A 26,040-nucleotide genomic window follows, 5' to 3' on the forward strand; every position below is an offset into this window, starting at 1 on the left:
CATACCTTTTTAGCCTGCTTTCACTCTGTTCTTCAATGGTCAGGACTACCACAGGACCACCACAGAGCAGGTATTATTTAGGTGGTGGATCATTCTCAGCACTGCAGTGACACTGACATGGTGCTGGTATGAGTGGATCAGACACAGCAGCGCTGCTGGAGTTTTTAAATACCGTGTCTACTCACTGTCCACTCTATTAGACACTCCTACCTAGTTGGTCCACCATGTAAGATGTAATAAGGTCAGAGACGATCGCTCATCTATTGCTGCTGTTTGAGTCGGTCATATTCTAGACCTTCATCAGTGGTCACAGGACGCCGACCACGGGGCGCTGTTGGCTGGATATTTTTGGTAGGTGAACTATTCTCAGTCCAGCAGTGACAGTGAGGTGTTTAAAAACTATAGCAGCGCTGCTGTGTCTTATCCACTCATACCAGCACAACACACACTAACACACCACCACCATGTCAGTGTCACTGCAGTGCTGAGAATTACCCACCTCCTAAATAATACCTGCTCTGTGGTGGTCCTGGGAGAGTCCTGGCCATTGAAGAACAGCATGACAGGGGGCTAACAAAGCATGCAGATAAATAGATGGACTACAGTCAGTAATTGTGGAACTACAAAGTGCTTCTATATGGTAAGTGGAGCTGATAAAATGGACAGTGAGTGTAGAAACAAGGAGGTGGTTTTAAGGTTATGGTTGATCAGTGTATAAGCTAATGAAAATTACAGTTATACATCAACTAAGCTTTATAATTTGACGCTGCTAAAAGTTCAGTAATATTCTAGTATTGGAACCTCGACTGTGCACTTCTCCCGTTTGAGCACGTCGGCCCATTTTGCAAGTGTGTGATGCAGCCAGCAGATGTCGCCAGAGTGCAAAAACAAATTGGGTATACACAAATAGGGACACTGCAAAAATGTTACGTTTAGGGGCAATTTAGAAGTCAATCCACCTACTGACTGATTCTCTCTGGAATCCAGAAAAATCAGAGTCCAAAAAACACTGTATAATGTGCGTGATCTATGTGCATTTAGACAAAATTGCATTAGAAACTGTGACGTTACTGGGATAAATACAGCAATGTGGACTACAGAGTACTCTGGAAATTCTATTTCACTTTACACTCTTTTATGCTGCATCAAGAAATGCATCCATAAATATATACAGTTAAATACAAATACAATACATACAGTTTTATACAAAAATTCTATGTGGAGAAAGATCTTTAGGCCCGAGCTCATCTCAGATAAGCCGAAAGACAGTGGAAACGTGTACTGTGGTCAAAATTACCTTTACTACTGTGCCTTTTAATGAGTACCCTTGTATTAAAATATATAAAATGTTACTAGGATCAATACTTGGCTCAAACTGTCTTCCTGTGTATGTACAGTAGTGTTCAAAAAAATAGCAGTGACTTTAAAAAAGTGAATAAAGCACAAAATCATTATAATAACTTTTATTTCCATAAATGCAAACACACTGAAAATACTACACTTTTAATTCTAAATCAAAACATTAACTAAATGTAGCCAGTTTGTGTTCATCCTTTACAGAAAGTTAAGAAAAATGAATATTAGGTTGTTCAAAAAAATAGCAGTGCCAGCATTTTTCTTTAAAAACTAAAAAAATGTATCTATAAACTGAAAAAATGTTTGAGGTTTCACTTTACTTTAAATTACTGAACTAATATTCAGTGGCATAACAATTGTTTCCGAGATCTGTGTTGCATGGAGTCGACCAACTTCTGGCACCTCTGAACAGGTATTCCAGTCCAGGATGATTAGACTACATTCCACAGTTCTTCTGCAATTTTGGGTTTTGCCTCAAAAAAACGTGTTTCAGACGTCAGCCCACAAGTTCTCTATGGGATTGAGGTCAGGGGATTGGGCTGGTCACTCTATTACCTCAATCTTGTTTGTCTGTAACCAAGATGTTTTGGGTCATTGTCATGTTGAAACACCCATTTTAAGGACATTTGTTCTTCGACATAGGGCAACATGATCTCCTCAAGTATTCTGATATATTTAAACTGATCCATGATCCCTCGAATGTGATAAATACACGTAACACCATGGTATGAGAAACATCCCCATATCATCATTTTGTACCACCATGCTTTACTGTCTTCACAGTGTACTGTGGCTTGAATTCAGTGCTCGAGGGTCGTCTGACATACTGTCTACAGCCACTAGACCCAAAAAAGAACAATTTTGCTTTCATCAGTCCACAAATGTTGAGCCATTTCTCTTTGGACCAGTCAATGTGTTCCTTGGCAAATTTGAACCCATTCAGGACACGTCTTTTTCTTAACAACGGGACTTTGCAGGAGTTCTTGCTGGTAAATTGGCTTCACTTAATCATCTTCTGTACTTACTGGTAACTTCAGATGTTCCTTGATCTTTCTGGAGGTGATCATTGGCTGAGTATTTGCCATTCTGGCTATTCTCTGATCCATTCGAACAGTAGTTCCACGCTTCCTTCTGCGTCTTTCAGGTTTTGGTTGTCACTTTAAGGCATTTTAGCTGAGCAGCCAATAATTTGCTGCACTTCTCTGTATGTTTTTTCCCTCTACAATCAACTTTTTAATCAAAGTACGCTGTTCATCAGAACAATGTCTGGAACAACCCATTTTACCCAATATTTCAAAAGGAAATGAGCTATGACCAACCTGTGCAACATTTGCCACCCTCCTACCTTAAATAAGAGCCAAAATTGGTACCATCAACCAGCCAGCAGAGGTCATAACTGCATTAATGTGCTGATCAGGGTGTGGCTCTCCGTACACAAAGCTGATCTATATATGAACTCGCCTCAAGCAGGTGAAAAGATGCAGTCGGCATGTGTCGAAGGGGGCATGTGTCAGTTCACTCTCCTCAATCGAGGCAGGGGTCAGCACCAGTAGAGAGGAAGCATGACGCAATTGGGTAAAAATTGGACGCACTAAAAATGCATTTTAAAAAAAGTCAGATTTCCATGAGTCTAGAACTTTCAATTAAAGCACATGCTTAGACCAGGTTTTCCAAACTTTTTGTCAAGTGACTAGGGGTGTGCTATATCGTATCGTTCACGATAATACCGGTATAATTTTTAAAACGATACAAAAAAGTCCATACCGTAATAATAGCGATATTCTGCATTGTTTACGTAATGACGTCACACAGCTACGCAAATGGCGTACGTTCGTTACGTGGGTCATTTGGGCACAGCAACGAGTATGGCGGAAAGCAGCTCTGCGGTGGAGGAGCTCGTTCCAAAAACTCCAAGTCCACCATAAATTAATCTTTGGCAACCTAAACCCCAACCACCGCTTTGCCGGCAACTTTTTTGCGCAAGTATTTCTGCACGCAGGTTCACACAGGGACGCAATTCAACAGCGCACCTCCACCAAACAGTTCAGGGATACTCTTAATGTCAACCACCAACGCAGAAGTAGTAATACTGCTACTTAGTACTATTACTACTGCTACTTAGTACTACAGTATTACTACTGTACTTAGTAGTAATTGTGGCGCGCTACGAGTAAAGGTGCCACCGGGCTCTGCGCGTTCCAGTGTTGCCAGATTGGGCGGTTATCCGCCAAATTGGGCGGATTTAGTTGGGAAACAATTTAATAGCAGTTAAATAACACTTATATTTTAAAGAAAATATTCAGTTTTAAAAAGCTCCAGCATTGAAGAATGTTATTAAAAGTAAAGTCAATTTTCAATGCTGATTTGGCTTAATAGTGTTGGTCAGTCTGTATCATATTGTTAAAAGAAAATTAAAATGAGTTTTCCATGCATTCACGCTAGCATGTTCTGGGGTTCAATTGAGTGTCATCATTACACACAAGTTGGCAGCCAAATTATAAAGTATTGCAAAGGAATATATTTGAAATTCTTCCTCATAATGTTAAGGTTGCTATATATACAGTGTATCACAAAAGTGAGTACACCCCTCACATTTCTGCAGATATTTAAGTATATCTTTTCATGGGACAACATTGACAAAATGACACTTTGACACAATGAAAAGTAGTCTGTGTGCAGCTTATATAACAGTGTAAATTTATTCTTCCCTCAAAATAACTCAATATACAGCCATTAATGTCTAAACCACCGGCAACAAAAGTGAGTACACCCCTAAGAGACTACACCCCTAAATGTCCAAATTGAGCACTGCTTGTCATTTTCCCTCCAAAATGTCATGTGATTTGTTAGTGTTACTAGGTCTCAGGTGTGCATAGGGAGCAGGTGTGTTCAATTTAGTAGTACAGCTCTCACACTCTCTCATACTGGTCACTGAAAGTTCCAACATGGCACCTCATGGCAAAGAACTCTCTGAGGATCTTAAAAGACGAATTGTTGTGCTACATGAAGATGGCCAAGGCTACAAGAAGATTGCCAACACCCTGAAACTGAGCTGCAGCACAGTGGCCAAGATCATCCAGCGTTTTAAAAGAGCAGGGTCCATTCAGAACAGACACTCAGTTGGTCGTCCAAAGAAGCTGAGTGCACGTGCTCAGCGTCACATCCAACTGCTGTCTTTGAAAGATAGGCGCAGGAGTGCTGTCAGCATTGCTGCAGAGATTGAAAAGGTGGGGGGTCAGCCTGTCAGTGCTCAGACCATACGCCGCACACTACATCAAATTGGTCTGCATGGCTGTCACCCCAGAAGGAAGCCTCTTCTGAAGTCTCTACACAAGAAAGCCCGCAAACAGTTTGCTGAAGACATGTCAACAAAGGACATGGATTACTGGAACCATGTCCTATGGTCTGATGAGACCAAGATTAATTTGTTTGGTTCAGATGGTCTCAAGCATGTGTGGCGGCAATCAGGTGAGGAGTACAAAGATAAGTGTGTCATGCCTACAGTCAAGCATGGTGGTGGGAATGCCATGGTCTGGGGCTGCATGAGTGCAGCAGGTGTTGGGGAGTTACATTTCATTGAGGGACACACGAACTCCAATATGTACTGTGAAATACTGAAGCAGAGCATGATCCCCTCCCTCCGGAAACTGGGTCGCAGGGCAGTGTTCCAGCATGATAATGACCCCAAACACACCTCTAAGACGACCACTGCTTTATTGAAGAGGCTGAGGGTAAAGGTGATGGACTGGCCAAGCATGTCTCCAGACCTAAACCCAATAGAACATCTTTGGGGCATCCTCAAGCGGAAGGTGGAGGAGCGAAAAGTCTCGAATATCCACCAGCTCCGTGATGTCGTCATGGAGGAGTGGAAAAGCATTCCAGTGGCAACCTGTGAAGCTCTGGTAAACTCCATGCCCAGGAGAGTTAAGGCAGTTCTGGGAAATAATGGTGGCCACACAAAATATTGACACTTCAGGAACTTTCACTAAGGGGTGTACTCACTTTTGTTGCCGGTGGTTTAGACATTAATGGCTGTATATTGAGTTATTTTGAGGGAAGAATAAATTTACACTGTTATATAAGCTGCACACAGACTACTTTTCATTGTGTCAAAGTGTCATTTTGTCAGTGTTGTCCCATGAAAAGATATACTTAAATATCTGCAGAAATGTGAGGGGTGTACTCACTTTTGTGATACACTGTATATATTTTTTTTTACTTGTCAGGGAAAATGAAGAGAAAAAAAGCTTAGTAGTATGCGGGTCTTCGTGATGTAATTCTACATGGCACTTACTGCCTGTATAGGTAAATGAGTGAGTGACCACATAAAAAAAGGTATCAGTTTCTGTGCGACCCCTGTGTGAGCAATGATCTCAGTCTGGCCACCCCTATGGAAATTGTCTGACTCCGCCATTACATTATGTTACATTATTTTTACTGGAAAGACAAAATACAGAAACGTGTGCGGAATTCTTACATACGTCTTACATTTTTTTTTACGAAGTGTTAACTTATATTAATTCTAAATAAAAACTGAACATTATTTTTTTTTTTGCAATAGTGTTATATCGCCAAAAATATCGTTATCGCAAAAATAACCTGAAATATCGTGATATTATTTTAGGGCCATATCACCCACCCTTACAAGTGACCCTCATTTTGTACGTGATTTTTACCACAACCCAGGCAACACAAACAATCAAAACAAAACACAATATAAAATATACTTCATTAATGAAATTGGATCTGGATCCACTGTGGTTTACAAAATGTAACGTAAAGACTCCACAAGGGGGCATTTGTGTACAAGTTTATTTTGAGTTTATGTGCCTGGTAAAATTTGTTTATTTAATTATTATACCCAAAAAACCCTTGCCCAATGACAGTTGAGGTTTCATTCTAAGTATTCTAACTGTGGGAAATAGGGCATCCGTTAAGTATCAGTTATTATTAAGTCAGTTTGTATGAAGTCAAACAGTTATTTTAACATCAAATTATACATAATGAGAAAATTGCAGTTAATTAAATAGTCATTTATACAAAAAAGTAAACATTTTAGAAATCAGGCTTTAATAGAATATTAAAACAATATGAATAATATCAGATTAATATAAATTAATATAGTAATTCATTCATTAAGTATTCATTCAGATTAAACTGCTATAATTGCATCGGTGTACAACTGGTTCATGCAGCATATACACCGATCAGCCATAACATTAAAACCAGCTCCATTGACCATATAGAATCACTTGTAGTTCTACAATTACTGACTGTAGTCCATCTGTTTCTCTGCATGATTTCTTAGCCCCCTTTCATGCTGTTCTTCAATGGTCAGGACCCCCACAGGACCCCAACAGAGTAGGTATTATTTAGGTGGTGGGTAATTCTCAGCACTGCAGTGACACTGACATGGTGGTGGTGTGTTAGTGTGTGTTGTGCTGGTATGAGTGGATCAGACACAGCAGCGCTGATGGAGTTTTTAAACACCTCACTGTCAATGCTGGACTGAGAATAGTCCACCAACCAAAAATATATCCAGCCAACAGCGCCACGTGGTCAGGGTCCTGTGACCACTGATGAAGGTCTAGAAGATGACCAACTCAAACAGCAGCAATAGATGAGCGATCGTCTCTGACTTTACATCTACAAGGTGGACCAACTAGGGTCATACCAGCGCAACACACACTAACTCACCACCACCATGTCATTGTCACTGCAGTGCTTAGAATGATCCACCACCCAAATAATACCTGCTCTGTGGGGGTCCTGACCACTGAAGAACAGGGTGAAAGCAGGCTAAATATGGTAAGTGGAGCTGACACAATGGACAGTGAGTGTAGAAACAAGGAGGTGGTTTTAATGTTATGGCTGATCAGTGTAAACACATTACAAGACAAAAGTTAAACTATATTTTTCATGATTAGAAAAATAAATATTCTATTTCATGTTAAATAAACAATACAAATAAACCCCTTTAAACAGCCCACTCTGTATGTGCACTTCCCCAAGCTTTGGTGTTGACTTAATCCCCCAATTAAAGTCTAATATATTTCTTAATATTACAATAACAACAGAAAGCACAATGGACGTTATAAAATATTCTCCAGGGTCTAGATAAATCTATAAATCATTTTATATACACCGTAAACTGACTGCTGCTGCAGCGAAAGTGTAAGGCTGTACGATGTCTTGTATTTGTTTAAATCTAATCGTTTTAGTAAAGCTCTTCTCGATTTTCTCTCCCACATAACCGAACTGCCGTGTCAGCACTGGTACGAGAGAAGAACAAAGCGAAAGTCCTGTTTACGAGTCTTGAAACGGCACCCACGAGTCACATTGGAATGTAAGGCTCCTCTCTAGACAAAGTCCGTCGGAGCCTGAGCCAGTGGGGATCATGAATAATAAAAACAAAGGATTAAAAGTCTATTCAACAAGATCCAGCACTGAGCATTTTCTGCTCCAGATTTCTGCTTTTTAGTTTTAGAAATTAGCTCATTTGCATTGTGGGTAAACATATTTTATTTATGCATTTTCTCCCTTTTTTAGCGCGTCCAATTTTGCCCAATTGCGTCATGCCTCCTCTCCACCAATGCCGATCCCCGCTCTGATTGAGGAGAACAAAGCTAACCCGCCCCTCCGACACGTGGGCAGCATGCCGTATGCATCTTATCACCTACACTTTGACGAGTGCAGTGCAGCTCAGCGTTGTGTACGGAGAGACACACCCTGAGAGCACTGTTTTCTCCTCTCTGTGCAGGCGGCATCAATCAGACAGCAGAGGTTGTAATTGCACCAGTCATGAGAGTGACCCCATCCGGCTTAGTCCCACCCATATCTGAACAACAGGCCAATCGTTGCTCATGTGGACGCTCAGCCTTAGCCGGTGTATTCGCCACCTGAGCGGCCCGACTTCTGTACAGTCTTGACATGTTTACGGCATCGTCAATGCAATAACGTGGAAACGATTCAGTTTTCCTTCATGAGTCATAAATTAAACACTCGTCAACTTCCGTTAATGAGACACTGATTCATCATCATCATCCTCATGTTCCTGTCTACTGCTGAGGTAGGATGGAATTTCTGACACTGGCGATTAGGCTTTTAGTAGACTGTCTGTATTTTATTGACAGTATTTATAATTAAAGCAGGGCTGAGAAAATAATAGCACAGCAAAACTGCACCGATTAAAAGCCCCTGTAAAAGACAGGGCTATGAAAGTGGGAGTGATTGGAGGTGTATGCTGTGCCCGTGAGACCATTTCACACCATATCTTGCTGATGTGTATCTCAAACCAGATACGAGAACTGTTCCCTTCTATCACAGTGTCTCTGTTACATTAGTAACCAATGTGACATACACTGTCGAGTCACGTTATTATGAACACTTCCTACTTTCGACGCCTGCAGTGCATCGCTCATGAAGGAAGTCGTTTCATGAGCTGGCTTGGTGGGTATTTGGGTAAAAATCCATCCTTGCAGATCATGTACACCCATACATGCTGATTGTCTTCTCTGGGGCTGATGGGATCTTCCAGCAAGACGATGCGACACGTCACACAGCTAGAAATTGGTTGGAAGAGCATGACCAAGACTTTCAAGTACTATCCTGGCCCCTTAATTCCCCAGACTTGAACCCAATTGATCATCTCTGGGACCACCTTGATGGTCGTGTTCGCTCTATGGATCCTCCACCACGCAGCCTTCAGCAGCTGTGGGATGCACTGCAGTCAGCATGGCTCCAGATACATGTAACAACCTACCAGGACCTTACTGAGTCACTCACTTCCAGCCCGTCCAGCTGGTGGTCATAACAATGTGACTCGACAGTGTATAAAAGCCTCAAACTTGAGAAACATTGTAGAACCTTTAAAATCTTACTAATACATAATTTTCCAAACCAGAACTACTCACAGATCCTGTCCATGTTTCGATCTGTACTCGCTCAGTCAGTCATAATGACCACATGAATTACAAGTTCCACTGTTGATTTACTGCTTGCACAGACCAAACTGTCTCCTTAAAAATCAAAGTAAATGCTGAGGCACGTGGGTGAGAGCAGCACCGTATCACCAGCAGCCGTTTAGAAAAGCTAGAATTGAGCAGCCACAGTCTGTATATGCAGCTATCTGCTTATCTGAACAGCTGGAGCAGAGGTTTTCCTGTGAGCACCTGCATGTGTAATACAATATGTCCCTTCACTCAAGGATGTCCGACTCGAAGGGCACTAGATGGTAGTATGACAGGTTGGTGACGTACGCCTCTGTATCATCACTGTCCTCAAGTTCAGGTTCCATAGTCAGGCACTCCTTCAAATCCTCATCATACCTGTATGGAGAAAGAAATTAAAGGTTTCATTTACACACTGCGATGGATGTAATTACATACATGCTTAAAAATGTATGTTAGCCCTGGGCTCCATAAAACAAACATTTAAAAAAGCTCATCAAAACAAGCAGTGTCTCTAATATACTTTTTTGGAAAAAATAGACGCCGTGTGCTACGGACCAGTGTTAATTTCGTTGACGAATGATTTTCGTCATAGTTTTCGTCAACGAACCTTTTTTTCATGACAAAAACGAGACAATAACTAAATAAAAACTACAGAAAAGGATAAAAACTATGACGAAATGAATTGACACTTTGGTCAACAAATAAAAACGAGACTAAAATGTTTCAGGGACGACATCCAATCAGAACTGATTTAGTTTTGTGGAAGGTAGGGACAAGTTAGGAAGAGATCCAATCATAACTACTTTAGCGTATGTGGAGACGCGGGACAAGCCGGGTAGCCATCCAATCAGTACTAATCTCTTTTGCGGTACCGCGGTAAGACCACACTCGCACAGATTTGATCTAAACCCGGGAAGACCAGACTAGCCTGTGAACTTTCTTTACTCACGGAACTAGGTTAACTCCACAGTGTCAACAGGGAGAAAGAGGAGAGCCGATATATGGACACGTTTCTCATTTGACGTCATGAAAAACAAGACGATGTGTAAACCATGTGGGGCGACGATCTCGGGTAAAAACACAACACATCTGAAACATCTGGCACTGCTGGCAGTATAATGGCAACATAATGTCACAGCTGCTTTAACGGTACCCAGTTTTATAAAGAATGTAATATGCAATTTGTTATAAACAATGCATATATTTTTCAGGCAGAGCAGGCCTACTGGTCATTAATATTTTGTTATTGTTATGCTCAATAAGCAAGGTCATGTAAATAAAGATGTTTGAAATAAGTTAAATCTGTTTTTGTGTGTATTGCACATTCAAACATTAATAATATTCCATAACTGATTAAAAATGTTTCATTGTGTGTAAGTGTATATAATGACTTAAATAATTCAAGGGAACTGATGTAAAAGCATTTACATTTTACACCCTTTATATATTAGTCGACTGAATTGACTGTAGATTTAGTCGACTATATTCTTATTAGTGATCGACCGATTAATCGGGCCGATTTTTTTTGGCATTTTTTAGATAATCGGCATCGGCCGATATATGTGTGCACAAGGCCGATATTTAAACATTGCCTCCGTCAGCTCAGTGACTGTATACAGTCATTGGTCTGGCTGTTGTTAGAGCGCCCCGTGTGTCCATTTTGCCACTCTCCAGGCAGACATCAGTGAATGCACAAGAACGAGAATTTTTAGTGAGATTGGGACCATTTATGAGAAGAAAAGGAACAGGCTCACTGGAGAAAATGCAGAGAAACTTTGTTTCCTGCATTACAACTTGCTGCTTTTAGACTGGGACTACTAAAAAACAGAGGCTGAGAAAACATTCAGTGAGGATATTGCCATTTTATTTCAAGACTGGAAACTGTTTCCTACAATTTGCTGCTCTTGACTTGGACAGGGTTTACAACCTTTTTTTTTTTTTTCAAATATTTCACTTTAACTTCATTATTTTTTATTCACAAATATTTTTGTTAATATTTTATTTATATTTTGATTACTTATCTAAATGCTCAAACACAATGCACACACAGTTTGGTGCTTAAATAATGGCTCCTTAAAAGAAGTTCTTCTATGTGCAACTGTCTTCACTAAGCATGTTTGTTCATTCTTAAAAACAAAAAGATACTGCTATCTGCTTGTGTATGTTAAGTGCACTGAAACCTTTAAAATAATTTGTATTTTATTTAAAGTTTTTATTTTTTTTATTAAATTTTTTGAACGGCCAAAAGAGCAAACAAGAATATACAGTGATAAATAAATGTTTATTTAAGATCATTAATTCTGTTTTGTTGTATTATTATTATTATTATTATTATTATTATTGTATTTTTTAGTTGTAAAAAAATGGTATTATCGGCTTTATATATCGGCCATCGGCCACTTCTTTCGTCTAAATATCGGTATCGGTATCGGCCATTAAAAAACCCATATCGGTCGATCACTAATTCTTATGATAATTAGTCGACTAAAACTAGACTAAAACTAGACTAAAACTAAAACAATTCAGATGACTAAACTATGACTACAACTAAATGACATTATAGTCAAAAGACTATGACTAAAACTAAATCAAAATTTGCTGTCAAAATTAACACTGCTCCGGACCAAAGATGAAAAGGACCATTCAGGCTGGTATCAGCAACAAGTCCAAAGGCCAGAGTCTGTCATGATATGGGGCTGTGTCATTGTGATGGCAGCATTAATGCAGAAAAGTACATTGAGATCTTAGAGCAACATGTGCTGCCTTCAAGACGTCATCTTTTCCAGGGACGTCCAGCATTTTTCAACAAGACGATGCAAAACCACACGTTGCACACATTACAAAGGCATGGCTGCGGAAGAAGAGGGTACGGGTACTGGACTGACCTGCCTGCAGTCCTGACCTGTCCCCAATAGAGAATGTGTGGAGAATTTTGAAGCGAAAGTTCAAATTCATCGAGTTACTACACACAAATGGCACGCATTCGGTGGAATTGCCCACATTAGAAATTCTTCCTCTTTTCAGGTCACTATTATGCAGAATTTCATCAGAGTATTTAAGGGCGTTTTCCTTCTCACACATAGGGAAGGATATGCCGGCTGCAACTACTTCCTGTGTGTGAGATGAACTTCTTTGTCCTTAAGGAATGTTACACCAGCAGGACAAAAAATGTGGAATCAAAATCACACAATGTACTCATGTGCATACCAATAATATTTACCACATCCACACCCAAGTCTTTTGACCTACACTTTATGAACAAGTGCATAGAAGCACTCCACCTAAATACAGGGCGCCGGTCCATTCCACCAACAGACATAACCAAACATGTCAGTGTAGACGTCTGGCAGGACAACAGCACTGCTGAGATTCAAACCCAGATCTTAGTCATGGTGGGCTAGTCATATCCAGTTTCCTGATTGCATTACTCCTGATTGCATTATTGTGGGCAGTTGTCACCCAGCGGTTAAGGTACTGAACTAGTAATCAAAAGGTCACTGGTTCAAGCCCCACCACTGCCAGGTTGCTGCTGTAGGGCCCTTGAGCAAGGCCCTTAACCCTCAATTGCTCAGAGTGTATACTGTCACACAACTGTAAGTCGCTTTGGATAAAGGCGTCTGCTAAATGCAGAAAATGTAAATGCTTCCTCTCTACTAATGTTGACCTCCACTCTGACTGAGGAGAGCCTGACATGCCCCCTCCAACACGTGTGAAGTAGCCGACTACATCTTTTCACCTGCATGAGACAAGTTCAGACGTGAATCAGCTTTGTGTACGGAGAGTCACACCCTGATCAACGCATTATCCCCCATCTACGTCCAGGTGCCATCACTCAGCCAGTGATATCGTAACGGTCATTTATGAGGAATCCCCTATGACACCCTCCCTACGAACGAGCCAATCGTTGATCGTGTTGGCGCCCAGTCGTCAGCTCTGGTGTGCTAGCGTGTTTTATCTCTGCGCCTGTAAAGACATGATTTGACGAGTATGGTGTGGAAGAATCCACTGACCTGCCATGAACTTGAAAAGCATTTCCAATAAAATATAAGGCCGTTATAGCCACAAAGGGTTTATGGAATAGGATATGCTGGGTGTCCACATATAAATGATTCATCCATGGCTCAAACCTAAACATGATATGAACTGTGGGTATGGTGGTGTGAGACTCACAAGAGCTCGGCTGAGTCTGTAGAGGAGGGTCTGTCTTTATCCTGTGGAACATTCTCATCAAACACAATGGTCTCTGTGTTCGCCAAACAGAACCCATTTGACCTCATAATCTCTGAAAAATACAAGTAAACACATATAACACAAATTCACCCATAATTCAATATTCCTTGTATTAATGTAAACAACTTTATGATTGGTTGAGAATGTTTCCAGTTGATAATGGCAAGGTCTTGAAGACCAAATAGAACATTTATGAATTTGAGACTCTGGTAAGTCATGGATGTTTTTAACAGCATGTGATTTGAACCACAATGCTGCATCAGTATCTTGGTTTCCAAAAGCCACATCGTAAATCTCCTCAGGCTTCCCTACCAGAAATCTTGACAGGGCTCTGGAAGCATGGCTGTATCTTCTGGATGTTGTCGTTTCTCAGCACTTGATCTAGTGGTGAACGTTCAAAAAATGTTAGGACCACCTCTGACCTGGAAAACTGAAAAAAATAATTAAATAAATAAGATTAAAGAACTAGCTTAATGCTAAATCCATGCATTCTAACTCTAGTAAAATAGTCACCAAGTCACTGTTAATCATAATATTTTACTTTACAGTCCAGGGGTCAGGCTCTGGAGAAACTTTTTTTGGGTGGGTGGGTAGAGTCTTGGGTGGTTGGCAACAAAGTCTTATTATTATTAAATACTGTTGACTTGATTCTGACTCCTGGCGACCATATGTATGGTGTTTTTCCAGAACATCCTGTCTGTAATTGCTGCCAAAGTGGCTCATACAAAGTATACAAGTAAAGGGTCTGAATACTTTAGTAAATATATGTTAGTTTTATTTTATTAGGATTATTAACGTCATGTTTTACACACTTTGGTTACATTCATTACTGGTTACACAAGATTCATCAGTTCCAAACACATTCATGGACAATTTTGTATCTCTAATTCACCTCACTTGCATGTCTTTAGACTGTGGGAGGAAACCGGAGCTCCCGGAGGAAACCCACGCAGACACAGGGAGAATATGCAAACTCCACACAGAGAGGACCCGGACCGCCCCACCTGGCGACAGTGCTGCCCACCGTGCCGCCCTAATAATTTAATAACCTTTTAAATAGATGAACAAAGGTTTATTATTATTTATTGTTTATTATTGTTATGTTTTTAGCAAAATATGTTACAGTATATTTTAGGTCAATTTATTCAGGATTTGGGCGACACGGTGGCTCGGTGGGTGGCACTGTCGCTTCATAGCAAGAAGGTCCTGGGTTCAATCCCCAGGCGGGGCGGTCCGGGTCCTTTCTATGCAGAGTTTGCATGTTCCCCCCGTGTCTGTGTGGGTTTCCTCCGGGAGCTCCGGTTTCCTCCCACAGTCCAAAAACATGCAGCCAGGTTAATTGGAGACACTGAATTGCCCTATAAGTGAATGGGTGTGTGTATGTGTGTCTGCCCTGCGATGGACTGGCGCCCCGTCCAGGGTGTTACTGTGTGCCTTGGCCCAGTGAAAAAGCCGGGCTAGGCTCCAGCACCCCCCCCCCCACGACCCGAGTTGGATAAGCGGTTAAGAAAGTGAGTGAGTGAGTATTCAGTATTCAACCGAGAACCCTGGTGTTACTCACCTTCCAGGGCATTGTGATGGCATTTTTTAATAGCCTCTCCACCTCATTTAACCGGACCTCAGTGTCCTTTGCTTCTTTAATCTTCATGAGGCCTGGAAACATAGAAATAGAAACATAGTACATTAACAGCACTGACTAAAAACAACCGCCTTATTGGATATTTCTCACAGAGTTGTCTCCTTTGTTGTTTCAGGTTTATAAAAAGCATTCAACACTAAGCAATGTGACATCTGTATAACTGAGGTATCGGGTGTTCCTTAAACTGAAGTCAATAGACAAATGCAGCTCATTGTGAAGTTGTGTCAGGGTTGTAGTGGGTCCGGATTTTTCTAAATCACTAGATGTATGCAGTAACACCCTGGACAGGACACCAATACTTTGCAGGGCCTCTGCCATCCCCTACCCCACTCCCCAATCATTTCAAAACCATAAAATAAACTCAGTAAAATAATAAGTATGTTTTTTCATTCTTGATGTCGGAACGATGAAGATGTACGACTCTTTCTAAATCCGAGCCCTCATTTAAAAAAATACCAGAATATATTGAAAACACATACGCCGGAGAGCATGGGGTAACAGATATATCCAAATTGGGACAGTGAAAATAGGGAGGATGAGCAAAATACACTAACGCAGAAAGTTTTACTGATTATAGACCATGACTGAAAAGAAAACAGCCCACGTCCACACAAAATAATGACCTGGAAAGACGGAGAAGTTGTTTAAATTCTAAGTAACAATAAGTTTCCTAGTCAGTCCAATACTGGAAAAGTTGAGAAAGTTCCAGACATGAAAAAATGACTATTCATCTATTCATAACCACTTCACCCACTCAAACGTCATTCCTCCCAATCTCATGATGACGACAGTGAGCGTAACCACAGCTCTAGTAGACAGTAGACTCAATAACACCGGGTAACTGACCACACAGCAGCTTCTTTACCCAGAGTACAATGTGTCAGAGACCAGCCGGCTCAGCTCTGATGTAACGACTGTTCATTACAGCTGACCCAAGCTGAAGACGTCAGCCCCGAGCAGCAAGGAGGGATTAGCTGCTTATTTGAACGCCGGTTCCTAGAGACTTTTCTGTTAGAAATTTTACAGCTCCCCAAGTTCAAGTCAATATGATCCTCAGGAACAGCATATTGCTTTTACACAAATTGGGGTTACTCTAAAGCTAGCTACTATCTGGGCTATATTTTCTGGACATAAACCTAAATCAGCAATCCGTGTTTGGGAACCAAAGGGAAAAGCAAATGTCAGGATGATTTCCTACGAGCTATAGATAAACCCAGAGTGTATTGTAAAATGCTGGGCATATACACCGATCAGCCATAACATTAAAACCACCTCCTTGTTTCGACACTCACTGTCCATTTTATCAGCTCCACTTACCATATAGAAGAACTTTGTACTTCTACAATTACTGACTGTAGTCCATCTGTTTCTCTGCATGCTTTGTTAGCCTCCTTTCATGCTGTTCTTCAATGGTCAGGACTCTACAGGACCACTGCAGAGTAGGTATAATTTAGTGTTAGTGTGTGGATAAGACACAGCAGCACTGCTGGAGTTTTTAAACACCTCACTGTCAATGCTGGACTGAGAATAGTCCACCAACCAAAAATATCCAGCCAACAGCGTCCCGTGGGCAGCGTCCTGTGACCACTGATGAAGGTCTAGAAGATGACCAACTCAAACAGCAGCAATAGATGAGCGATCGTCTCCGACTTTACATCTACAAGGTGGACCAACTAGGTATGTCTAATAGAGTGGACAGTGAGTGGACACGGTATTAAAAACTCCAGCAGCGCTGCTGTGTCTGATCCACTCATACCAGCACAACACACACTAACACACAACCACCATGTCAGTGTCACTGCAGTGCTGAGAATGATCCACCATCTAAATAATACCTACTCTGTCGTGGTCCTGTGGGGGTCCTGACCATTGAAGAACAGCATGGAAGGGGGCCAACAAAGCATGCAGAGAAACAGATGGACTGCAGTCAGTAATTGTATAACTACAAAGTGCTTCTATATGGAGCTGATAAAATGGTGAGTGTAGAAACAAGGAGGTGGTTTTAATGTTATGGCTGATCAGTGTAGTTACACACTATGTAGCAGGTAGAATGCGGTTTGGGACCCAGCCAGGAAATCACTGAAAGAATATAGGTATAAACAATGACATTAGTAAAGGTTGTGTCCCAAATTGCTTAAACCCACTGTACTAAAATCTGTCTAATTAGCGGACTTTGAATAGTATAGTTACACACTATGAAGCAGATAAGATCTCTGGTCATTGTCTGTGAGAAGTTTCTTCTAGACACCCACCTCTTATAAACATGCAAAAAGTAGATCAGATTGGCTACTCAAAATTGCCCCTAGGTGTAAGTGACCATATACTGCAGTTGTTTTAATAAAGTAGGGAGCGATAAGAGCACTAAACAATGGGGCGGTTACATTGGTGGCATTTACTAGCCGCTTGTATCTAAAGCCACTTACAATGGCGACCGAATACAATGCAGGCAGTAGAAGGTTAAGGGCTTTGCTCAGGGGCTCAACAGTGGCAACATGGCAGTGGCGGAGCTCTGTGACCTTATCAGTGACCTTCTGATTAATTGGCCAGTACCATCACTGCTTAACTTCAACTGCTCTTTGGGGCAAGAGCTAAAATCAGAACAAAAACCTGGAGGGAGAGAGTAGAACTGTAAGTTCGACTAGGCGGTAAAGACTAATGGTATCAAGTTATCTAGACCAGGGTTTTTTAAGAGCTGCAAGTCAAAAAATGGGTTGCAGAGAACAATAATAATAATTAAATAAACAAATCTTAACAGGCACAAACACAAAAAAACTTGTACATGTATGCCCCCTTGTGGAAGCTTTATGTTACATCTTGTAAACCACAGTGACACAAGAATTTTTATTAATCAAGTATATTTCATTTTGATGCATTGTTTGTGTCACCTGGGTTTCTACTTCTGAGCTTTAATGTTGGGCCTTGTTTCAATTTTCAATTGTCAAAATGCCGAAGTTGAATGAAATAATTAATTAGGGCAGTTGTAGCTTAGCAGTTAGATACTTGACTGGTAATCAGAGGGTCACTGGTACAAGCCCCACCTCTGCCACGCTATCACTGTTGGGCCCTTGAGCAAAGCCCTTAAACCTCAATTGCTTAAGACTATATACGATCACAGTACTGTCATGTAAATAAATATTTATTTTTATTGCATCTTCAATTTCCTCCATTTGTGAGAGATGAATACAAATGTATACATGGTAAATAAAACACTGAGTGTAAAGTCTGCGGTTTTGTTAAAACCTTGATTAAACAGTTCTAGCTTTAACCTCTGACCTGTTTTCCAGCTGACACCGACAAAACAACGGCACATACCATCTAGGCAAAGTTGAAGCTGTACAGAGGATGCCACCTTACGAAAATAAGGATGGTAAGGGACTCCATCCAGCTGTGTTTTGTTTCTCCCAGGCATCCAGTGCTCTTCCAAACAGGATATTCAGTGGAAGTGTGGATTTCCTGTATCCACTTCCTGTCCATTTCATTAGATGAAAGAATTTTGCTTTGCACGGTAAAAAGAAAATCAAACGACTATATAAATACATACATTCACTTCCCTTCCAAAACAGCGGCCAACACATTCAATTAATGTGTGTATTAATTAGAGATGGGACGATCGATCGGCTATGAATCGGTATCGGCCGATTTTTAATCAAAATATGCTATCGGCGATCGGCGATATTTCCTAAAAGTAGCCGATTCGATCGTGTGATATATAAAGATCACGTTAAGTTAACAGCTCAGTGGATTGATCCAGACTTTGAGCTACGAAGCGCCAACCATCACATCACCATTCATCAACCATCGTACAGAAACCACAGTGAAAGCTCTTCATGACCTAAAATAACATCATTAACGTTGTGCATCATACATACGATGTAATTTTGCTGATTGTAATATTTACTTTAAAAAGATAATTCAACCCGGTCACATCTGAGTCGATTCTATCAGCACGTTATATAAACTCCTGGTTCACTTTGGTAAATCGTAAGCGGTTCTTACTTGTGATGTAGATGAGAACAGAAAACGTTACAGAGCCAATCCGAGGCAAAAGTTTATTAATTACCAAATTTGTTAGTTCAGGATCATCTGCTGAACTTTTAGCTCCTTAGACGGAACGAGTCTGACGGTCGGTTACAGATCTGTGGTAATAGCAGTTTAATTAAGCTTTTTAATGAAGCTTTTTAATGTAAGAGAGTCACACAAAATGTTCTGTAGTAGCTGGTGTTTATTTAAAACCACGACATTTAATTAATAACAGTAAACACGGAGAGATAACTGAGAAGAGAAACTTACGCTTCGCGAAAAATGACTCGTGAATCAATGAATCACTTATAGCGATACAGTGAACAAAGCGTCTCTTCTAAAGGCGCGCACACACACACACAAACACGCGCTGCTCCGGTTTATCTTCACTGTGAGGCTCTTTTTAAGTTTATTTATTTTATTTACTGCTTTACTTATTTAAACAATATAAGCATAAACAATGAAATCAATAAAGGATCTGTCCCAAATTGCTGTAACAAAATATGTCTAATCTGTGGACTTTTTACACACAGTTACACACTATGTAGCAGGTAGAATGTGGTTGGTATGGTATGGTTTGGAACACAGCCAAGCAATCACCGAAACAATATCAGCATAAAAAAATGACAGTAAAGGATGTGTCCCAAATTGCTCAAATTCGCTATACTAAAATATGTCTAATTAATGGACTTTGAATGGTACAGTTACACACTATGTAGCAGGTAGAATGTGGTTTGGAACCTAGCTGAGAAATCAGAAAACAATGGAGGATGTGTCCCAAATTGCATAAATCCACTGTACTACAATCTGTCTAATTAATGGACTTTGAATGCACACTATGTAGCAGGTGGAATGTGGTTTGGGACCCAGCCAGGAACAATGAGCATAAGTAAAAATCACCACATAACATCTATGTTAAGTGTTCAGCTAGACAGAACATTTCACTTTTATGTTCTATCACTGCTTTATCTTGGTCAAGGTCACGGCGAGTCCATGGCAAGGCCTCAGCCACCCTCAGACACAGCCAATTCTGTCTGTATGTTAACGCCAAGCTGGCTAGCACTGCGGTAGATTTAAACACTAGATCCCAGCAACAGTGGGCTAGCGTAAATTACTGTTGCGCCACCCAAGTGCCCGCCAGGGAGAACGTTGCAGTAAAGATCAATATTGTCCTTTGTATGGCATAAAGTGCAGACTGGGGCAAGAGTGTGCTGTTAACCATAACAAAAGATACAACAAAGTAAACGGTGCATCAGACCACATCTTAAAGAAGTATCTTTCATAAACAATCACTTTCAAAAGCAAGGCATTGTGAAAATTCACTTAAAGTCAGATGCCCAGAGTCTGGTGTAAAAGTCGCGGTGGTCACAACTGTATGAATTTAGGAACATGCTGCTGGACTAGCCCAGAGCACTGACATCATCCAGAAAATCAGCGTGTCCCTCTTGTTGCCTCGGTGTCTCTAAGTAAACAAGGAATGAGAGACGAAGGAAAGCAGGAGCCAGCCAAATAAATTTAGAGCACCAGCACTGCAACACAGACTCTCATCTTACTGGATAAAGGCAGAGAAGCAGCTAACACCTCCAGACACAGTACAAACAAAGTTTTAGTACCATTCTATACAAACATCAGAAATGGTTGTAAGTTCAATTAGAACTACACAAACTGTGATTGAAGACTGAACCTCTCAATCTATGGATTTAATTGTATGCATTTTATGTGCTGCTGATACATGGATCACCCCCCAATCAAGTCATTTCCAATTCTCTATTACAATTTATTTTGGGGTATAAACAGCCCCTAGTTCTGCGCCACACAAGAACCCAAGCACCTAGCAGATGCCTTTATCCAAAGTGAGTCCAAGTCCAGAAGCTTCCAGCTCAAGCTTTAAGTCCAGTAGCTTAACAGTGGAAACTTGGTGACAGCTGGGCTTGAACTGGCAACCGAAAACCTTCTAATTACTAGTCCAGTATCTTAACCACTGAACTATCACTGTCCTGTACGTCCAGTAGCTTCTAGCTCAAGCTTCATGCCCTGTAAGTCCAGTAGCTTAACAGTGACAACTTGGTGGCAGCTGGGCTTGAACTGGCAACCGAAAACCTTCCGATTACTAGCCCAGTAGCTTAACCACTGAGCTATTACTACCCTGTACACCCAGCACCTTCCAGCCCAAGCTTCATGCCCTGTAAGTCCAGTGGCTCCTAGCTCAAGCTTCATACCGTGTAAATCCAGCAGCTTAAAAATGGCAACTTGGTGGCAGTTGGGCTTGAACAGGCAACCAGAAACCTTCTGATTACTAGTCCAGTAGCTTAACCACTGAGCTATTACTGCCCTGTATGTCCAGTAGCTTCCAGCACAAGCTTCATGCCATGTAAGTCCAGTAGCTTAACAGTGGCAACTTGGTGACAGCTCGGCTTGAACTGGCAACCAGACACCTTCTGATTACTAGTCCAGTACCTTAACCACTGCCCTGTATGTCCAGTAGCTTACAGCTCAAGCTTCATGCCCTGTAAGTCCAGTAGCTTACCAGTGACAACTTGGTGGCAGCTGGGCTTGAACTGGCAACCAGACACCTTCTGATTATTAGTCCAGTAGCTTAACCACTGAGCTATTACTACCCTGCATGTCCAGTAGCTTCCAGCTCAAGCTTCATGCCCTGTACGTCCAGTAGCTTAACAGTGGCAACTTGGTGGCAGCTGGGCTTGAACTGGCAACCAGAAACCTTCTGATTACTAGTCCAGTAGCTGAACCACTGAGCTATCACTGCTCTTTTAAGTGTGTGGGTGGTTGGCTTTGCATAGTGAGGCAAATTTTAAGTCTTTAAGAAGTGCTTTTAATGAAAAGGAGCCCAGAATCAAATGGTTGTATACCTCTTAATTATACAGAAATTAAGCTTTTACCCTTCAAATTATAATAAAAGACGTGTAGTAAAAATTTCTTAATTAAAGTCAAGCCCAAGGACGAGCCCTTTCAGCTTAAGCTTCATATAGAACAAAGGTTTAAAAAAGGAAGCACAATGCTAGGTCAAAATGAGAAGCAACCAGAACAGTAATGAACAGACGCCTTTCCACCCTAAAGCAACATACTGTGAGCTCAGTACATCAGTGTTTGACGTTACCGTTACTGAAGGCCTCCCTGAATGACACGGTTTTATCAATTTACATATCTAATTCACTCAAGATGGATCTGATAATTAGCTGCAGGTTTAAATATGTGGGAGACCTAAAGAAAAAAATACAAAAAACACTGTGTGCAGAATAAAAAAGCCTGGAGCACCTAAACTGGAAATGACAGCAGTATATCACTCAGATCGTATAACAGAATTGAACGCAATAAGAGGAGGTAAACAAGGTTTTCGCTCCTTTAAGCTTCAGCGTCATGATAAATAGCTTCTGAGACTGAATAGAAATGTCTGGGTGTATACTGTGACACCAAAACATTAAAACCTTGTATCCACAATATACACCGATCAGCCATAACATTAAAACCACCTCCTTGTTTCTACACTCACTGTTCATTTTATCAGCTCCACTTACCATATAGAAGCACTTTGTAGTTCTACAATTACTGACTGTAGTCCATCTGTTTCTCTGCATACTTTTTTATCTCCTTTCACCCTGTTCTTCAATGGTCAGGACCCCCCACAGCACCACTACAGAGAAGGTATTATTTAGGTGGTAGATCATTCTCAGCACTGCACTGACACTGACATGGTGGTGGTGTGTTAGTGTGTGTTGTGCTGGTATGAGTGGATCAGACACAGCAGCGCTGCTGGAGATTTCAAACACCTCACTGTCACTGCTGGACCAAAAAAATATCCAGCCAACAGCGTCCAGTGGGCAGCGTCCTGTAACCACTGATGAAAGTCTAGAAGATGACCAACTCAAACAGCAGCAATAGATGAGCGATCGTCTCTGACTTTACATCTACACAGTGGACCAACTAGGTAGGAGTGTCTAATAGAGTGGACAGTAAGTGGACATGACATTTTAAAACTCTGTTAGCATTGCTGTGTCTGATCCACTCATACCAGCACAACACACACTAACACACCACCACCATGTCAGTGTCACTGCAGTTCTGAGAATGATCCACCACCTAAATAATAACTGCTCTGTGGTGGTCCTGTTGGGGTCCTGACCACTGAAGAACAGCATGAAAACGGGCTAACAAAGCATGCAGAGAAACAGATGGACTACAGTCTGTAATTGTAGAACTACAAAGTGCTTCTATATGGTAAGTGGAGCTGATAAAATGGGCAGTGAGTGTAGAAACAAGGAGGTGGTTTTAATGTTATGGCTGATTGGTGTGTAGTATAAACTTGGTTAACAAACCAAAACTTGGTGCATTTGCACAATTCAGTGATTCTCGTAAAACAGTTATACTAATTATAATTTAGATATAATTGAAAGATCAATGCATGAATCATGCAGTGTAATTTTAAAACCTCAAACTCACTCAAGTCCAATAGAATAGAATACTACTGGATATCACTTATACAGTATTAACCTACAAATGGACAAAACTCCTCACACTTATAGAGAAGTTACACCTTCAGCATGAATAAAAGCCTGAAATCAGATTGCCATTGTAGGGATTTTATCAAAACCAGCAAAACACTAGTTGACTCAGTGTTTGCAGAGTGTGATTGTATGAATGCTTTATTATTTCATAAGGGACAGGTCATCACCTCCTATCAAAAGGGCAGTAAGGTTACATGATAGGCCAGCTTCAGGTCTCCCCACGGCCAGCTCTGTTAATTATTAAGCAAAATGTTTGGTGATTGAACCTTGGTTTCCAACAGGGCAAATGTTACATCACATCACATCAGATCATCAATACCAAGAGTCCAAACAAAATATACATTTTATCTGAGATTACTCCTGCATTGAGAAACAACACAGTACATACTACCTATACGTACAATGTTTTTCTGAAGTTGAACTGTCTATTTTTAGTTAACCTGCCTCAGATTACTATTCTTGGCTGACAAAGATGGAAAGTAGAATCTGATGTGGTCTTCTGGTGTTGAAGTCAATCTTCCTTAAGGTTCAACTTTAGTGTTCTAATATTGCTTTTTGCTCACCATGGTTGCAAAGAATGGTTATTTTATTTGCCACAGCCTTCCTAACAGCTTAAAACTGCCTGTTAATTATCCTCTGTTGTCTTTTATTAACAAGTAGTTTTCCAACTGAAGAACTGCCCCTTACTGGATGTTTTTTTTAACTATTTTTGAAAAAAAATGGTGTTCTTAATACAGATAATATACACCGATCAGCCATAACATTAAAACCACCTCCTTGTTTCTACACACATTGTCCACTTTATCAGCTCCACTTACCATATAGAAGCACTTTGTAGCACTACAAATACTGACTGTTGTCCATCTGTTTCTCTGCATGCTTTGTTAACCCCCTTTCACCTGTTCTTCAGTGGTCAGGACCCCCAACAGGACCACTACAGAGCAGGTATTATTTGGGTGGTGGATCATTCTCAGCACTGCAGTCACACTGACATGGTGGTGGTGTGTTAGTGTGTGTTGTGCTGGTAGAGTGGATCAGACACAGCAGCGCTGCTGGAGATTTTAAACACCTCACTGTCACTGCTGGACTTAGAATTGTCCACCAACCAAAAAAATATCCAGCCAACAGTGCCCCGTGGGCAACGTCCTGTAACCACTGATGAAGGTCTAGAAGATGACCGACTCAAACAGCAGCAATAGATGAGCGATCGGATCGTCTCTGACTTTGCGTATACAAGGTGGACCAACCAGGTAGGAGTGTGTAATAGAGTGGACAGTGAGTGGGCACAGCACAACACACACTAACACACCACCACCATGTCATTGTCATTGCAGTGTTGAGAATCATCCACTAGCTAAATAATACCTGCTCTGTGGGGGTCCTGACCATTGAAGAACAGGGTGAAAGAAGGCTAAAAATGTATGTAGAGAAACAAATGGACTACAGTCAGTAATTGTAGAACTACAAAGTGCTTCTATATGGTAAGTGGAGCTGATAAAATGGACAGTGAGTGCAGAAGGATGCAAGAGGATGGACAGCAACCATACTACACGACCAGCATTCAGGCAAAGGACACAAAACTCTATACTGACCTTCTATCAAAGAACACTTGGACAAATCTCTCTTGTCTTCAGGAAAACACTCCAGCAGTCTTTTAAAAAGTCGTCCCAAATCTGCATAACTCCTGTGCAGGTAGAGAACATTTCTATCCGACCATTCTGTCCTGATCTCGAAGAACTCCTCTTCCTCTCCTCTGGGATTGATAATAAGTCTGCGGATTCCATTCACCCAGCAGTCCTTCACATACATGTTCACCAGGGAGGTTCCCTCAAACACTGCCGATGCCATTCCATAGAGTCTAAACACACGTTATTAATCACATGCCATTAAACTCCAGCGTCAAGAAAGTCAAACTCGGATTGAGGAGACTATGAAGTGCACTAGGCTCCGAGTACACTCTGGATTTAGATTTGACTGACAGCTCAGAAAGAGACGTCTGACGCAGGCAGGTATAAAAGTGTCAAAAACGACATTTAGACATCAATACATGTTTTCAAACCGGGTAGTATTGTTTACCTCAGCGTAAAAAAGACAACATTTTGTCGTCTGACTTCTTAAAAGTCGAGAAAAGTTAAGAAATCCGTGAGTTTACCAGTCCGCCCGCAAGCTTGTGTGAGAACCGTTATGTCGGCCGCGTTCCAACTCGCTTATCGTTCTCCTTTAGTCGACTAGACCAGCGAAGCTTTGATTTTACCGAGACGATTTTTGTACGTCGTTTGGTCTTAGTGAACATGTAGACCAAATCGTCCTCGCTTGGTGG

General features: G+C 41.1%; 1 protein-coding gene across 2 annotated transcripts; it reads right to left on the minus strand.

Moving 5' to 3' along the window:
• Positions 1–6,405: 6,405 nt before the first annotated feature.
• pxdc1b (PX domain containing 1b) lies at positions 6,406–25,990 on the minus strand. Of its 2 annotated transcripts, XM_062985911.1 has the most exons (6): positions 25,873–25,990; positions 25,313–25,578; positions 15,100–15,191; positions 13,851–13,968; positions 13,479–13,590; positions 6,406–9,683 (listed from the first exon to the last, which is right to left on the minus strand). In XM_062985911.1, the coding sequence occupies exons 2-6, from the start codon at positions 25,566–25,568 to the stop codon at positions 9,554–9,556; spliced, it is 708 nt and encodes a 235-aa protein (XP_062841981.1). In that variant the 5' UTR covers positions 25,569–25,578; positions 25,873–25,990; the 3' UTR covers positions 6,406–9,553. The 2 variants fall into 2 exon arrangements, with proteins under 2 accessions (XP_062841981.1, XP_062841980.1); XM_062985910.1 differs by having other exon boundaries at positions 25,313–25,990.
• Positions 25,991–26,040: the final 50 nt, after the last annotated feature.

This window comes from Trichomycterus rosablanca, chromosome 23 (assembly GCF_030014385.1).
Source record: "Trichomycterus rosablanca isolate fTriRos1 chromosome 23, fTriRos1.hap1, whole genome shotgun sequence".
NCBI lineage: Eukaryota > Metazoa > Chordata > Actinopteri > Siluriformes > Trichomycteridae > Trichomycterus > Trichomycterus rosablanca.

What these genes read in the sequence shown, in the direction of transcription:
- pxdc1b (XM_062985911.1), bottom strand. Translation starts at nt 25,568, where the DNA reads ATGGCATCGGCAGTGTTTGAGGGAACCTCCCTGGTGAACATGTATGTG. An exon ending in CCATCACAATGCCCTGGAAG is followed by an intron (nt 13,969 to 15,099) that starts GTGAGTAACACC and finishes TATTTTTTTCAG; the next exon opens with TTTTCCAGGTCAGAGGTGGT. An exon ending in GAGCCCTGTCAAGATTTCTG is followed by an intron (nt 13,591 to 13,850) that starts GTAGGGAAGCCT and finishes TGTATTTTTCAG; the next exon opens with AGATTATGAGGTCAAATGGG.